General features: G+C 35.7%; 1 protein-coding gene and 1 long non-coding RNA gene across 9 annotated transcripts in view; one reads left to right on the top strand and one right to left on the bottom strand.

The window, feature by feature from the left end:
* The window catches only part of LOC103348769 (uncharacterized), a 52,372-nt gene extending 40,336 nt beyond the window's left edge, over positions 1–12,036 (top strand). For all 4 annotated transcript variants that reach the window (XR_007920390.2, XR_011387278.1, XR_011387277.1 and 1 more), the window contains one exon: positions 7,720–12,036. This is a non-coding gene — a long non-coding RNA (uncharacterized lncRNA). The remainder of the gene's footprint in view (positions 1–7,719) is intronic.
* Positions 1–15,712, bottom strand: part of LOC100009591 (sodium channel protein type 1 subunit alpha) — a 161,377-nt gene that overhangs the window by 24,221 nt on the left and 121,444 nt on the right. For all 5 annotated transcript variants that reach the window (XM_051848547.2, XM_070070737.1, XM_051848546.2 and 2 more), the window contains 2 exons: positions 14,075–14,557; positions 1,892–2,012 (listed from right to left, as the gene is read on the bottom strand). In XM_051848547.2, the coding sequence (XP_051704507.1) occupies positions 1,892–2,012; positions 14,075–14,557 (604 nt within the window). The remainder of the gene's footprint in view (positions 1–1,891; positions 2,013–14,074; positions 14,558–15,712) is intronic.

The following is a 15,712-nucleotide window of genomic DNA, read 5'->3' as shown; positions in this document are numbered from 1 at the left end:
CATGCTAGAAAAACTCCAAGCCTGGACTACTCACAGCACATTCATTAGCTGTGTCATTATGAAAATTACTCTACCTCTTTAAATGGTTTCATAGCTAATATTTGCCTTTTCTGCCTCACAGTATTATTGCCCCTCAAGAGTTAATTAATTACAAATAAAGTAGCTTTGCCTTGTACAAGATTATCCTATCGCACTCTGTTGAAGTTGCTCTATAAAGAATTTCAAAATGGAAATGAATAATAATAAACAAAAAGCTGTCATTTTAAAGAGGACTTATAATAAAAACATCCCTAATGTCCAACCATACTCTGTTTGTTACCATTTAGGTATAAATGGTGTTCTTCTGGTGTTCTTAAAGGGTTTATATCATTTTCAAAATTTAGTCTTCTCAATTGTGGTTTATCACAGTTTTGTCATTGACTTCCTCACACTGCTTTCACTTACTCTAACATCAGAATTAAGTCAACAGATATCTCTGAGGCCTTTGAAAGCACATTGGAGGATAGCTAAATAAATAAATTGACATTCTAATTCTCAAGAGAAGATGTATAAAAAAAGAATCCTTTCCCAAGGCAAAAAGGAAAGGTGTCTTCCAAGAAAAATGAGAAAGAATAAGAAATGGAAGCAATGGAAAAAGGAAGGGAAGTAGGAAAGAAGGGACAGATGGAGGGAAGAAGGAAAGAAAAAACAGAAGGATCTAAGGAAAAAGAATAAAATAATTTTCATTTCTAGTATTTTATTTATGAACTGTAATATGAGAATTGACTGCAAATTGTCTCCCCAAACTGTACTCTATATGTTGTGTGTGCATGGGTGCAAATTGTTGAAGTCTATGCTTAGCATGGAGTTGGTCTTCTGTATATAAAGTCAAACTAAAAATGAACCATAATGAAGAAGGAGATGGGCCAGGGAGAGGCACGTGGGATGGGAGTGGGGTGGGGGGAGTAGTGGGAAAGAACCGCTATATTCCTAAAGTTTTATTTATGAAAAAAATGCATTAATTAAATAAAAACTAAAAAAATAAAAAATAAAAAAGAATAACAGAGAGGGAAAATGAAGATAGTAAAGAAAACTGTAAAAGTATAAAAGTGAAGCAATTTTATAAGATAACATGTGATTCATTACACCCTGAATTAAATGGATATATTTTTTACAATTTTCCAGGGGAATAAAAATTGTTTCCATCATGATCAGAGGACAAAGGTAGTTTTTAGTCATTTGTATATTTAATATTTGGAACAGAGGAAGACTGAAGATGTTTTAGGACTATCAGGAAAAGAATGCCAAATAGGAAATCTGCAAATATGTATTTATCTATCTTCAAAACTCAAAACCCAAGGAAATCAGAACATGGAAATATTAGTTATGGAATAAAACAAATATCTTATATCTATTGCCTGTATTACATCAGGATTAACTAAGTATCATTTAGGTACTCAATATCAAAGGCAGTGCTTTTTTTCCATTTCTTCCAACTAGCCATGGAAAATTATACTTTCATTTTAAAACATGGTTTAGTACTTGCAATGCCTTTAGTTTCAATAGTCACAAAGTTACCTTTTAGCATAAATTTCAAGCATGAGAATTCAGATTATTGTTTACAATTCCAACATATTGCTAAATTCTTTGAAAATGTTTCTTTGAAAAATTCTAAGTGCTTCACATTTTGATTACGTTAAATATCTTTCTCCATGTTCATGATTCTTTCCATGTAATGGGCAAAGATCCAAGCACAACACAAGATTTTGAATTCTTTTTGTCAGTGTTGTAATTTAAATGGATTAATTAATAAATTTTATTCAATTCTATGTGATACATTTTGAGTGGCCAACAGTTGAAAAGACTGTGCTCTAGAAAGGAAGGAGTAGTACAAGCGTCATTTTTTTTTTACCTTCGGTAAAACAAGCTTCAGGTTCTAGGGTTTCTTCTGGTTCTACCACAGGCTGTTCTTCTGCAGGTGCGCCGATGTCCACAGTGCTGCCTTCCGATGAGCTACTGCTTTCATTAAGTTTCTGAACATGACACGGACATGACAAATAAATTCCTTTTATGTTGGTAACAGGTGGCGTATCAAAAGTTCCTTATTGTACATTTATCTTGCATTCCTCTTGAGGAAAGTTATATTTTAAGTTTCAAAAAGGAGAGATTCAACGAGAGGAAAAATAAAGTTGTTGCCTGTGCTAACTCTTTTATCATAAAAGTATGAAAGCAGACTACTAGGTCATTAGCGACTTGTCCTGATCTAACCAGTGTACTAGGAATCAGAGAAGGTGGAGAAGGACTAGTAAGAGGTAAGAGAGGAAAAAGAAGAGGGGAGTGAGGAAGGGAGTAGCAGAGGAACAGAATACCTGCCTTAGAAGGATAAACTTTCATTAGGATCTTCTTCATGTTAATGTTTGACTTCAGATAATTCTTTATGTCTTATTCATGAGCAAATACTACCTATTTCTTTCTGTCATTTTAGATGTTTAAAATATTTTCATGATTAAGGTGATCACAATTCAGAGTTAGGGTATTCAAAACTATTTATTATAAATGTGTTACTGTTTGTCTATTCCATGTACTCTTTGCACAGAAGTTGTTAAATGAAGTTACTTGAAGTTCATGGAAAACCAAATTCAAAGTTTAGTTTATATTGATGCAATAATTTTTTGAAATCCATTCATAAATTTTCATAATTCACATTTCTATGAACGTTGAAGACTTTTCATATAATAGGCAAAAATGTACATAAAAATTTAATAAATATTAAGCAATTTCAATTTTTGGAAAATATGTTAAAGCCTGAGGTGCTGTAACATAACATCAGTAAATTCTGTGTGGGAAGGGCTGCCGTTGTGACACAGTGTATAAAACCACCATCTGGAATGCCAGCATCCCATATGGGTGCCCCTGCTGCTCCACTACCTATTTAGCTCCCTGCTAGTGACGTGGGAAAAAGCAGCAGAGGATGGCCCTAGACACTCATGTGGGAGATCTGAATGCAGCTCTTGGCTACTGGCTTCAGCCTGACCCAGACTTGGCCTCATCTGAGGGGTGAGCCAGCTGATGAAAAATCTCTGTGTCTTTCTCTCTCGCTAACTCTGATTTTCAAATAAATAAGTAAATAAATCTTTTCAGAAAGATGTGTGGGAAAATTCAGTTCCCCTGACAAGTAATGATTATGCTAATATGCTATGTGAAATTTAGGAAGGAAGGAAATCCTGTTAAACATCATCAACATAATCCCTTGTATTTTCACAATAGAATGGGACACACATTTCTCCTTTCATAGTTCTCTGAAGAAAAATATGGCAGAAGTAACAAAAATACTAACTTACCACATAACGTAGGAACAAATTATGAATATTCTTTCTAAAGACCAGAAAACTAGCTTTTAAATTTTGATGAGAATAATTCATTCAGTAATTTATTCAACTAATATTTATTGAACACCAAAAATTGTTAGGTACTAGGCATTCACTGATGACTAAAACATCTGTATTCTTTTTTTGAGCTTTCAACTCTAATATAGTGTTTTCTGAACTTTAGTTTTATGCAGAACATCTAAGAGACATTCAACAATCCATTCAATCCATTAGCATATGATTTGAAATAATAGAAATGAAACATTATAATGAAATTATCAATAAGAATTTACATATACACATACACAGGTGCTATAGTTTGAAGATGATGTAGCTCCCCAACATAGGGAGAAGTTTAAACTCCAAAGTCTTGTGTTAATGGTATACAAATATAATTAAGGTGTCTGAAGTTAGAGGATTTGGGAAGTGATTAGATTACGTTGCCGGGGAGGAGCCCCGTGATTGAATCACGGTGATTTGTATGGGGCATATCCTTGTCTTTCTGCTTCCTAGGTCACCATATGACCTTCCTTTTTATCTGTTCTGCCATTCACTGCCTTCACAGACATCAGACTAGAGAAGCCACCTGATCTTGGACTGTGAGCCTGAAAACCACAGTCTGAAATAGACATTCTTCCTTGCTAAGTAGCTCCTCTCAGCTACTTGCTATTCTGAGGTCAAGCTGATTAATACACTGGGAGAGCATTGATAATTTGGGGAAATTTAAACCAGACTGTTTATATTTGCTCAGACAGAAAGCTTATATATCTGGGTCCACAATGAGTTGATTTCTTCCCTTCTCTTTTAATTTCATTTAGACAGAAAAACTTAACTCAGAATTACAGTTCATTAGGATGTATAATAATATGGTATCTCTGTTATTGCGGTGAACATTCTGGTAGAAGATGATCTCTGAGACTGCAAAAAGATTTCTCACTGAGGACTAATTTTAACCTCCCAACAAATTTTAACATGGCCTGAATGCCACATTCAAAAGCTAGAAATTTAGCTGTTAAATATTGGATAGAATAACAAATATATTTTAATCAACTTTTTGGTTGCATTTTGCTCTGAATAGCCTTATATTCTGTTCTGACATTTTTACTGAATTTGTTTCTTCCTCTGATGAAAAGAATCATCAAATGCAGCACTTCAGTCATAAACTTCAATTAAACCATTCATAGTATAATATGATCTTCTGAAGAAATCCTTATGTCTTTTACTCAACATTAGAGAGATTCATCATTTGGCATTGAAGTGATAGGCCTACACCCTCTGAGCTTTGCCACTTCAACAAGGGACTTAACATCATAAAAATGTCCTTTATTGACATTTTCCAGTGGCATTAAAAATTTATTCCACAATTTATGAGAACATGTAGCCAACATTTCATTATCATCCTTGTTCTTTACTGTAGAAATCTCTTGAATGATGCCTTTTCTTAATATAATAATCAATGAAAGGGATTAGAGCAGTTTAGCACATTTCACTGATACTGAGAAGCAGAGAGGATATTGTTTCCTGTGCATTAACTCGTGTGTGGAAAGGCATTCAGATAAAGTTAATTTTAATTGTAAATATAGTTTGCTGTGCACATAACTGTTATCTACTAGTTCTGATCACACATATTCTTTCTAGCCTATATCAAGACATGCAAAATAAAAATAAAAGAGTGTTCAAATAGAAGTTTCCCCTTAAACAATATGGGGTTTCAATTATAAACAAAATGAGAAGCTAATGAGCAGTTCATTTTCATTTAAGTGCTATTTTGCCTGGTGTTGTATCAGGCAAAAAATGTATTTTACTCATTATCTTTTTAGATTTGTTTCTTTATTTGAAAGGCAGAGTTATAGAGAGACAGTCAGATGGGGAGGGAGAGAGAAAGAGGGAGAAACAGAGAGAGGTCTTCCATCCACTGGTTCACTCCCCAAATAGGTGCAATGGGTGGCACTGGGCCATTCCGAAGCCAAGAGCCAGGAGCTTCTTCTGGATCTCCCAAGTGGGTGCAGGGGCCCAAGCACTTGGGTCGTCTTCTGCGGCTTTTCCAAGCACAGTTAGCATGGAGCTGGATTTGGAAGTGAAGCAGGCAGAACTGCAGTGGTGCCCAGATGGGATGACAGTGTGGCAGACCACAGCGTAACCCACTACACCACAAAGTCAGCACCTCGTTATTTCATTTTATTCTAACGCTTTGAGTCTATGTGGTTGGTGTTATTTTTCTCAATTTACAGATGACAAAGCTAAGACTCAGAAAGGTTAGGTAAGTTTCTCAAGTTTTATAGCTAGTAAGTGAGAAAGCCAAGATTTGAGATAATTATTTTTGAGCCAAAAGCCCATGCTTTGTCTCCTATGCAATCAATGATCTCATGCACTTAAAAGCTTTTCATCAATTCAAAAATGAAAATAATCCATAGGAAAAAATATCAGGATTAGCTTAACATACGAGCTTCTATGATTCAATTTTGGAGGTAGACTAAAGAAAAAAGTGACCACTTGCACCACAGAAGAAAAGAATTTTTTAGAATATGACTACTCAGTATTTTCATAAAATTATTTCATCAGGTGCAGCAAGCTAACATTTGTCAGCTGTAGGCATGAGATATGCTTAATTTTTGCTTATAGTAATTTGCCATTATTATATATTTGCTATAAAGCAAATATCTAATACTAAGTTGAGGACAGTAATAAAACCCTTTGATAGGTATTATTTTAACTCATAGGTATTGTTTAACTTGTTATTTTAACTCATATGGTATTATTTTAACTCATAGGGAAATTTTTAAAAATATTACTTGAAAAGTTTTCAAGTTTTTAGATAAACATAGTTTTGTTTTTGGATATATATAGTTTTTGTTTAGCACAGATCTTTACACATAGTGTCAAAATATAAATATGGGTTCCATATCAAACTTTGTTTCTATTATTACATATGCTTATCAATCACTTAGATTTCAGTTCTTAAATCAGGGACTATGAGCTCTGAGGTTAAGGATATGAACCTAGAGTAATATATAAAACTAATTTTATTTCCTTTCTGCTCTCTAAATAACCATCCCTGATTGTTTTCTTGGATGATGGTAAAATAAATTGTTACTGGTTAGACTTTCTCCATATGAAAGGGCTGCTGACAATATATTTCCAACTTCACTCTTAAGAACATTCCTTAAAATAAGTTTTTCTGCTTTTAACCCAACTCTGTAATATATTAGCAGTTACCAATATTCTAAGTATGCTTTCCCTTTAATGTATACAGTTGGGAGTCAATCTATATTTTAGAAATTTTAAGGTGTAAGTAGATGCCTCTTATTAGTATTCCAGTGGAAGATCTGTTCTTGGAAAATTCCCAGGTATAGATAAGTGATCCTACAGATATGTACAAATTAATGTGCAAACATTTCTTATGCAATATAAATAATTTTTTGCCATCTATTTGAAATAACTGTAGGAATGTAACAATCAAAGTCAACATGCTTTTAATTAAAGTAATGATTTGCTTTTTCTATCTTTTTTTTTTTTTTTTGACAGGCAGAGTGGACAGTGAGAGGGAGAGACAGACAGAAAGGTCTTCCTTTTGCCGTTGGTTCATCCTCCAATGGCCGCCGCGGCCGCCGCGCTGCGGCTGGTGCACCGCTCTGATCCGATGGCAGGAGCCAGGAGCCAGGTGCTTTTCCTGGTCTCCCATGGGGTGCAGGGCCCAAGCACCTGGGCCATCCTCCACTGCACTCCCTGGCCACAGCGGAGGGCTGGCCTGGAAGAGGGGCAACCGGGACAGAATCCGGTGCCCCGACAGGGACTAGAACCCGGTGTGCCAGCGCCGCTAGGCGGAGGATTAGCCTAGTGAGCCGCGGCGCCGGCCTGCTTTTTCTATCTTAAAATTACTCTCAACTATGTTTCTGGTTGTTCACAATATCAGTTCTTTCACAGTAAGAGTCAGTGTCTTGTTTACTATTACTTGTTTCAAATATTGACAGTAGTCAAAAGTCAAATTTGCTTAATTCTACCTCTGAAATATCTCTCAGCCACATCTTCCAAATGCCTTTAAACTTGTTATTCTCATCATGTCTTATCTGGAGAACTACAAATAAAAATGGCTACATTCATTCAACTCTGACCTTAATGGACCACAAGTTTAGCATATATTAGGTGCGCAATAAGTGTTTGGTGAATGAATGGATGTGCTCTGCTTCAGCTGACATAGCTAGATCAAGTTAGCTTTCCAAACAAATCTTTGGAATCTGTCCTTGATAGGTGCTATGCTTTAGTCAAAGTGAACTTAATGTTTCCAACTTTGGATCATGAAAGTTATTTCTTCCCATAGTTGATGGAAAAACAATAATCGCTTTTTCTTTTTCTTTTTTCCTTTTTTTGACAGGCAGAGTTAGAGAGAGAGAGAGAGAGAAAGGACTTCCTTCTGTTGGTTCACTCCCCAAATGGCTGCTACGGCCACCGTGCTGTGCATCAGAAGCAAGGAACCAGGTGCCTCCTTCTGGTCTTCCATGCGGGTGCAGGGCCCAAGCTTGGGCCATCCTCCACTGCCTTCCTGGGCCACAGCAGAGAGCTGGACTGGAAGAGGAGCAACTGGGACAGAATCCAGCGCCCCAACCAGGACTAGAACCCAGTGTGCTGGCGCCACAGGCAGATTAGCCTAGTGAGCCATGGCACTAAACCATCTTCAACACTTGATTTTCACAACTCTTTGGGCACATACTGCCTTTTTAAAATTATAACCTGTCTTCATTCTTATTGACATCAAATTGATGATGCTTGGCCAAGAAAGCTTTTTTTTTTTTTGAAGGATGTTTTAAGAAAAGATAGCTCTATTAGCTTGCTGCCAAGTTTTTATCTAAAACACAGTGACTTATTCCAATGTTGTTCCAAAATTGTTCAGATAATTGACTACTCTCTAGTGTACCTGAAAATTGCTGCTTCTTCCAGAGGAACTGTATTCATATCAAGAATAACAGACTTATTTTTGAATCAATTTATGCCATTTTAAGTAATGTAACTAAAAAATTTAATCTTGCATAATTTGAAAAATCAGTTGGAAAACAAAAGTTTTGTATCTATAAAAATAATTGAAATTTAATAAACTTTATAAAAGGATATCCCTCAAACCAATATATACATATATTAAAACATAAAACTCTGAAAAATTATTTTAAAAGGAGTACAAATATAAATTTCTAGAAAGGTGTTATATTCAAGTTGCTTTGTAAGATTCTTTATGATCTTAGTCCTCTTTGATCAAGTGTAAACAGGAATCATACATAATGAATTCCAAGTGTGGCTCAGGCTGAAGAGTTGATGCAGGAGTGCAAACAGTGAACACATGCTAGAAATCAGTATGCAAACTGCTGATTTTATCTGCATGCATGTAGAATATATGCATGAATTATCATTTGGTAAGGTAATTCATCTGTGGAATAAGTGGGCATTATTAATCAGACAACTCAGTCACATCTATCCCTGTGTCATCATTTCTCAGCTGATTATTCTAAGAGGTTCTAAATGAGGCTATGGCCTCCAGCATATCCTTTCTTCAGTCCACCTGCCACCAGAAGCTGGTGTGACTTTTGAAACAAGTGACTTTGATACTTATATGCTCTCCATCATCAACCTTTTTTAAAGTTAGTCACCCGCGGGTCACCAACAACCTCATCTTTGCAGCCCTTCCCTGGCCCAGGCCACACTAATAGGAAAAAAATTATAAATTGTGAAAAGAAATCCAGGCCTTGGTCAGTCTCTTACTTTCTGTTTGCCTTTGCCCAAATAACTCTTTGGGTCACAGTTTCTTCTTTTAAAGTGAAAGGATCATCTCTAAAAATTCTAGCTTTAATATTATTTGACTTCCTATTATTTTGTAATTTGAAATGATATTTTTGGAAGGTCTTAAAGCCAAGAGAGATGTGATATTAGGGATGATAAGAAGGGAGCAGGGCTGGACTCAGGTAGAAAAAATATGACAGAGCTCAGAGTAAGTATGGCTGCCAGGCCTGCACAGGCTGAGTGACATACTCTGGGCCTGTGGCTAGGAAAATCTCTTGATCCTCTGCAGCCCAAAAAGAGAGGAAGAAGTAAGAGCTTAGAGAAACTGACCACATTTAGCTGGGCTTTTAATTTAATTTCTCTATTTGCTCTGTATGCAATATTCAATCACTCGACATATATTATTGGCAGAGCTCATTTCTTCGCAGTTTTTTTTTTTTTATTTGACAGGCAGAGTTATAGACATATATATATAGACTATATATAGTTATAGTGAGAGGGAGAGACAGAGAGAAAGGTCTTCCTTCCGTTGGTTCACTCCCCAAATGGCCGCTATGGACGGCGCCACGCCAATCCGAAGCCAGGAGCCAGGTGCTTCCTCCCGGTCTCCCATGTGGGTGCAGGGGCCCAAGCACCTGGGCCATCCTCTACTGCCCTCCTGGGCCACACAGAGAGCCAGACTGGAAGAGGTGCAACCGGGACTAGAACCTGGCGCCCATATGGGATGCCGGTGCCGCAGGTGGAGGATTAACCAAGTGACCCTCTCCTGGCAGTTTTAAGACTGTACCCTCCACTTTCCTGCTAGCCTAATGACCAAGAACCACTCTCAGAATTAAAGGCCACAGTTTCTTCCCAGATGTCTGCCACGTGCCATTTACAACATGTGTGTTGCTTTCCCCTGGGCCAGCCAGAGAGTATTTCTCTGACTTCCTCTTCTGTGGCCAGTAGGAGAAAACACTGCATGCTTCAGGTGTTCAGCTGTTTTGGCCGGTTCCATCCAGTGTCATCTTCCTTTTGGTGAAAATATAACATGATCACAGGCCAATAGTCCTTCACAGTCAAAGGTGTCAGCCACAGCTATGGAATAGAGGTCATCTTAGAGTTTTGCCTGCCATGCTGACATCTATAAATTTTATTGATTGTTTTTTCTTAATAATCATATGCTATATTTATATCATCTGCTACATTGCTAATCCATTAATTCTCTCAATATTTGTATTCACACTATCTAGTTCTTTTTCTGATTTTTCAAATTAAAAAAAATCTGTTACATTCTTTCATTTGTTCTTTTCATTTTTAGTAATACTAAGAAATTCAAAGACTGTTCTTATTTCCCAGATTTTGAAATAAAATGTTCTTATTTTCAAAATGGTCATTTATATATGTTATTTGCTCCTTAACTCAAAATTCAATTAGGAGGATATTTCTTAATTTTCATGTGGTTAGAATTATTCTACCAATTTATTATTAATTTCAAGTTTCACAACATTGTGATCAGATAACCCTATGTGATGTCACTATTTTGAATTTACTGAAGCTTATTTTCAGATCCAGTATTAGTTAGTGTATATAAATATTCCATTGGCACTTGAAAATAAGAATTCTTTGCAAGTATAATTTTTGAAATATATACAATTGTGATATATTTCTTTTATTATTTGTATTGTTGAAATGCTCAAATTCTTCTTCTTGTTTCTTAATGCTCTAGAAGAAGACTTAAAAATCATATGAAACCCTCATAATCAGTGTATTTTCATCGATATATTCTTACATTTCTCATTGTTCAAATCAAAGATGAAGTAGCTCAGTCCATTACTTGATTGGGATAATAATACTATTACACAAAAAGGGAAAGAAAGGCTCTATGGATATGTGTGAAGAACCCATCTGCATTAGCACATGAAACAGTAATTTACAGTAAAACCAAAACATTCTCAACAAGCATTTTAGTTATTTCAGAATAAATTTGTCCGTGGGCCAGCCTTGTGGCACAGCTGGTTGATCCTGTATGGAAGTGTAAAATTGAGTCCCAGCTGTTTCACTTCCAATCCATCTCCCTGCTAATGCACCTGGGAAGGCAGCAGAAGATGGCCCAAGTATTTGGGCCTCTGAGACCCATGTGGGAGTCCTGGATGACTTTCCTGAGTCCCAGCTTCAGCCTGGCCGAACCCCAGATGCTGTGGCTATTTGGGAAGTGAACCAGTGGATGGAGGAGCTGTCTGTCTCTTCCTCTGGCCAACTGTTTGCTTTTTGTGCTTACATTGAAATTCAATTCTATTTTGAAATTCCTTATTCAGAAAGTAAAGCAATTGATTCTCACAGTTTTTGAGTTTAAAGTAATATTTTTAGTCTATTTACTATTTATTAAATTATTAATGAACCTTTAATTTGGCAATTTCCAAATGGTCTGTTTCATTGGAAAATACATGTATCTTCACACATAACTCTTAATAGCTAAACTGTAAACTTACACAGTGATTTGTGTTGTTCATATATTTTAGGCAGGATTACTTCATGTGTGAGCTCAGAGAATGCATAAACCACAATGTATCTGAGGCATCCGTTTTAGCTTGTACACCAGAGCATTCAATAACCACTTAATAACTACATTCCTGATCGAAAGAGCACTTTCCTCTTCAGTGGATTTATGCAATATTTCTTGCTTTTCAAAAATGTTCTCTACTATAGCAAATGACTTTGACCTTGAGGGTGAAGCAAAACAAAGCAAAGCAAACAAAAAACTCCACATTATTTCTTTCACTGTAAATGATTAAGTGCTTTTTTCCTGTTCACTGACTTAATTTTATAGTGTTTATGCTCTTTTTTTCCACTTGGTTTGTTACAGGGAGCTTACTGATAGAATGTAATAGAACTTCAAATTAAAATGGTACAAAAATAATTGAAAATAAAGATTAAAAGTGTACAGAGTGTATGTTCATTTGATACAAATGTGTGTGTGTCTGTGTACATGTAAAAATAAATAATAATACCCCAAGCACTTTTTTTTTGATAGGCAGAGTGGACAGTGAGAGAGAGAGACAGAGAGAAAGGTCTTCCTTTTTTCCGTTGGTTCACCCCCCCCAGTGGCCGCTGCGGCTGGCGCGCTGCGGCTGGCGCATGGCGCTGATCTGAAACCAGGAGCCAGGTGCTTCTCCTGGTCTCCCATGCGGGTGCAGGGCCCAAGGACTTGGGCCATCCTCCACTGCCTTCCCGGGCCACAGCAGAGAGCTGGCCTGGAAGAGGAACAACTGGGACAGAATCCGGTGCCTCGACTGGGACTAGAACCTGGTGTGCCGGCGCTGCAGGCGGAGGATTAGCCTATTGAGCCGCAGCACTGGCAAGCCCTTATTTTTAAAGCTGGCATGTACAATTTTAAAGTTGGGCAATTTACTATTGATACATATATTCATGTATATTACATATATGTATGTCAACCCTACATAAGTGAGATGCTCTACAACTTCAAAAATAGTATTAATATTTCACTGTGTACATAGTGTACTGGTAAATATTTCTAGTGACACTACATACATTAAAAATTAGAATTATCTCTATTAAATACTCTCAATAAAGCAACAATAATGTTACAGGAAAAGATATTGTGCTGAGATTTAGCATTCCTAGAGTAGCTAGAAGAATCAAATATGAACTCATCAATTCCCACAGCATGTCACCCCTATGCCTTAGATTCTTTCTTTGTCAATCTGTATATTAGAAGTACAATCTTCAGTATTATCTTTATGTTTACTAAATATTTAATTGTTCCTATTAAATGAAAATATAGTATTCACCCAACACTTGCCCAGAATAGGGCAAAGATGGAGGAATGTAATTAATGTAGTCTGCATTCTGCTTTATAGTATGTCAAACATGAACATGTGTATTGATGATTAACTGTAAAGGAACAAGAGAAATAACATATCATCACATATTGGATCAGCAGAAAATTATTACAATGCAAAAAAGTTAGAAAGAAAACAAAAATTCAGGAAAGTTGCATTTTTAATTCCCAAGCTGGAAATCTAATTAGCAAATTAAAGAACATAGTGATATTGTAGGAGAACTGTGTTCCTAGGAAAAATATATCTAAAGAAATCAATTTTTAAAATATTTAGATTATGGTACTCCTAAAGGGCAGGCATCTTATGGTTTTTGAGACTGGCTATGCTAAATAGGAAGTGAAAGTGCTTTTTTCTGGACTTCTTTTGAATGATCTACAAAGATGCTCCTCTACTTACAGTGGGGTGATCTCCCAATAAACCTATCATAAGATGAAAATAAAGGGCATTTAATTCATCCAATCTAGCAAACATCATAGCTTAGCAACACAGTGCACTGTAGTGTCACTAGTTTCCCCTTTTGGTCACATGGCTTACTGAGAGCTGCAGTTCAGCATTATATATGAATATTTTAATGCATATCATTAACTCAGAAAATGATTAATATTCCAAATTCCTGCTGCTGTTTCTACTGAGTATGTACTCCTTTTGTACCAAAATAAATTTGCAAAATAGTTGAACCTCAGTAAGTCAGAAAAACCACTAGTTTTAGTATTTCTAAGAAAGTTGCTAAGTCTTAGCTCTTCCCCTCAATAGTTATGTGATCTTAAGCCTGCAGAGCTAGTTTTCTTATTTAAAAAGTTGTAATACACTCATTTTCAGATTATTAGGAACAAATTTTTTCATTCATTGGATCATTTTTCTATCCATCTGACAAATAACCTTTCTAAGGATGAGAAAACTCACATATTAATATGTCATTCTTCAAGTTATCAATCATGTCCATGGAGTTAAATCTTTGGTTTCTCTGTGAAATAGAATTTTATGTGATGGCAAAAAAAATCTAGATGAGAAATACATTACCACAAATACCAGAAATATATATGTCTATGTATTTGTACTCATATATATGAATATATACATATTCAAGATCATACCTACTCCACATCTGTAGAATCTTACCTCCTTGCTTTCTTCCAGATCTGATTCACTACTGAAGTCCTCTGTATTTAAATTTTCAAAGTCAGACTCCCCTACAGCAATAGGTACAGTCACAGTAAGACTAGGATTGTTTATGAATGACATGTAATCACTTTCATCAATAATGTATTTTTCAACACTGCTGCCGGTTCCTATGCCACTTGTGGTTCCATTTACATCTTTAAGATAGTCAAGATCTTTCCCAATTTCTGCTGTATGGTTGGACATACAACTGTCTTTTTTATTGTTTAGATCATCAAGTGGTTTAATCTCATCCAAAATCTTTTGTTTCCTGACGAAGGACTGTTGGATAAATTCATATATTTTTCTTTTAACATAAGCTATCCCCTTGTGCATTCTGTCAACAGCAATTTGAAGGTTGTTCATTTCATTGTCATCATCAGTGGCTGCAAGGTTGTCTGCACTAAATGAGCTCAGAAGCAAGGCTAGAAAGAGGTTCAGGACCTTGAAAATAATAAAATTTAATTACAATTTCATCTAAAATAGAGAAGAGAAGGTTATGATCACTTATCACTATAAGTCCTAAAACTACATGAGAAAGAAACACCACAGCATAGCACCTAGAAGATGGGTGACCTGAATTTGTGATCTGACTCAACAGCTACTCACTAAACACCCTTAGGCAAAAACATGATTTGTACTGGTATCAAGTTTTCCACTTGTAAAATAAAGAATTTGAATAACCAACCTTAGAATAGTATGAGTAATGCAAAACAGACTTATAAATATATACATGAACATATATACCATACAATAATTATACATTTAGAAATAATTAATGTTATAATTATACAGTTAAATATGTTTTGTAGTTTCTTTTGGAAAAGTTGACATTACATTGGATGTTAATTGAAATATCACCATTATGATTCACAATGAGGATTAAGGGCTTAACATAGGCATACTTAGCCTGTCATATATTTCATACCCCACTGTTGACTAATTAGGAGAAATACAGTATTTCCATGAGACTGGCATATTAATTGTGTTCCTTTTAGAATAAATTATACATTTGTATATTATAAACAGTAGCATTAAGTTGAAGACAGAGAAGGATTACTCCATAGGCTAATCTCAGGCATGATTAGCTATCCTGCGTTTTAACTTAGAGCCACTAGACAACTGACCAACCCAGGTTGGCTAGTCTGTCATATCACATAAGTGACTAAATGTTATTTTCTAACAAAGGAGAATGAAATGGCATAATTATTATGAACACTTGCAGTCATCACTTTTAGTCCCATAGTGTCAAGTAATGTCAACCAGTCTCCCCTGTCTCGCACCCTCTTATTTTTCAACACTGTTGCTAGTTCCTATACCATCTGCAGCTCCATTTACCTTAAGATAATCAATATTTTTCCTGACTGCTGTTGTATGTTTGGATATTAAATATATTATTTTTAAAAAAGACTTCTGCCTCCATTAACTCTAAATTCATAAAATGCTCCCAGTGTATCCTCTTAGACCTATCTTCAATATGATATCCCATTGAAATTCATATAACAAATGTGATTAAATGAATGACACAGTGGAGTTGAGATACTGCTATATGATTTTGTTTTCAATTGAAAAATATAAGCATGTCCCAAATAAGGATCT

The sequence above is a fragment of the Oryctolagus cuniculus genome, chromosome 3 (genome assembly GCF_964237555.1).
Source record: "Oryctolagus cuniculus chromosome 3, mOryCun1.1, whole genome shotgun sequence".
Classification (NCBI taxonomy): domain Eukaryota; kingdom Metazoa; phylum Chordata; class Mammalia; order Lagomorpha; family Leporidae; genus Oryctolagus; species Oryctolagus cuniculus.
The sequence above is the reverse complement of the archived record's forward strand: the minus strand, read 5'-3'. Positions and strand labels throughout refer to the sequence as shown.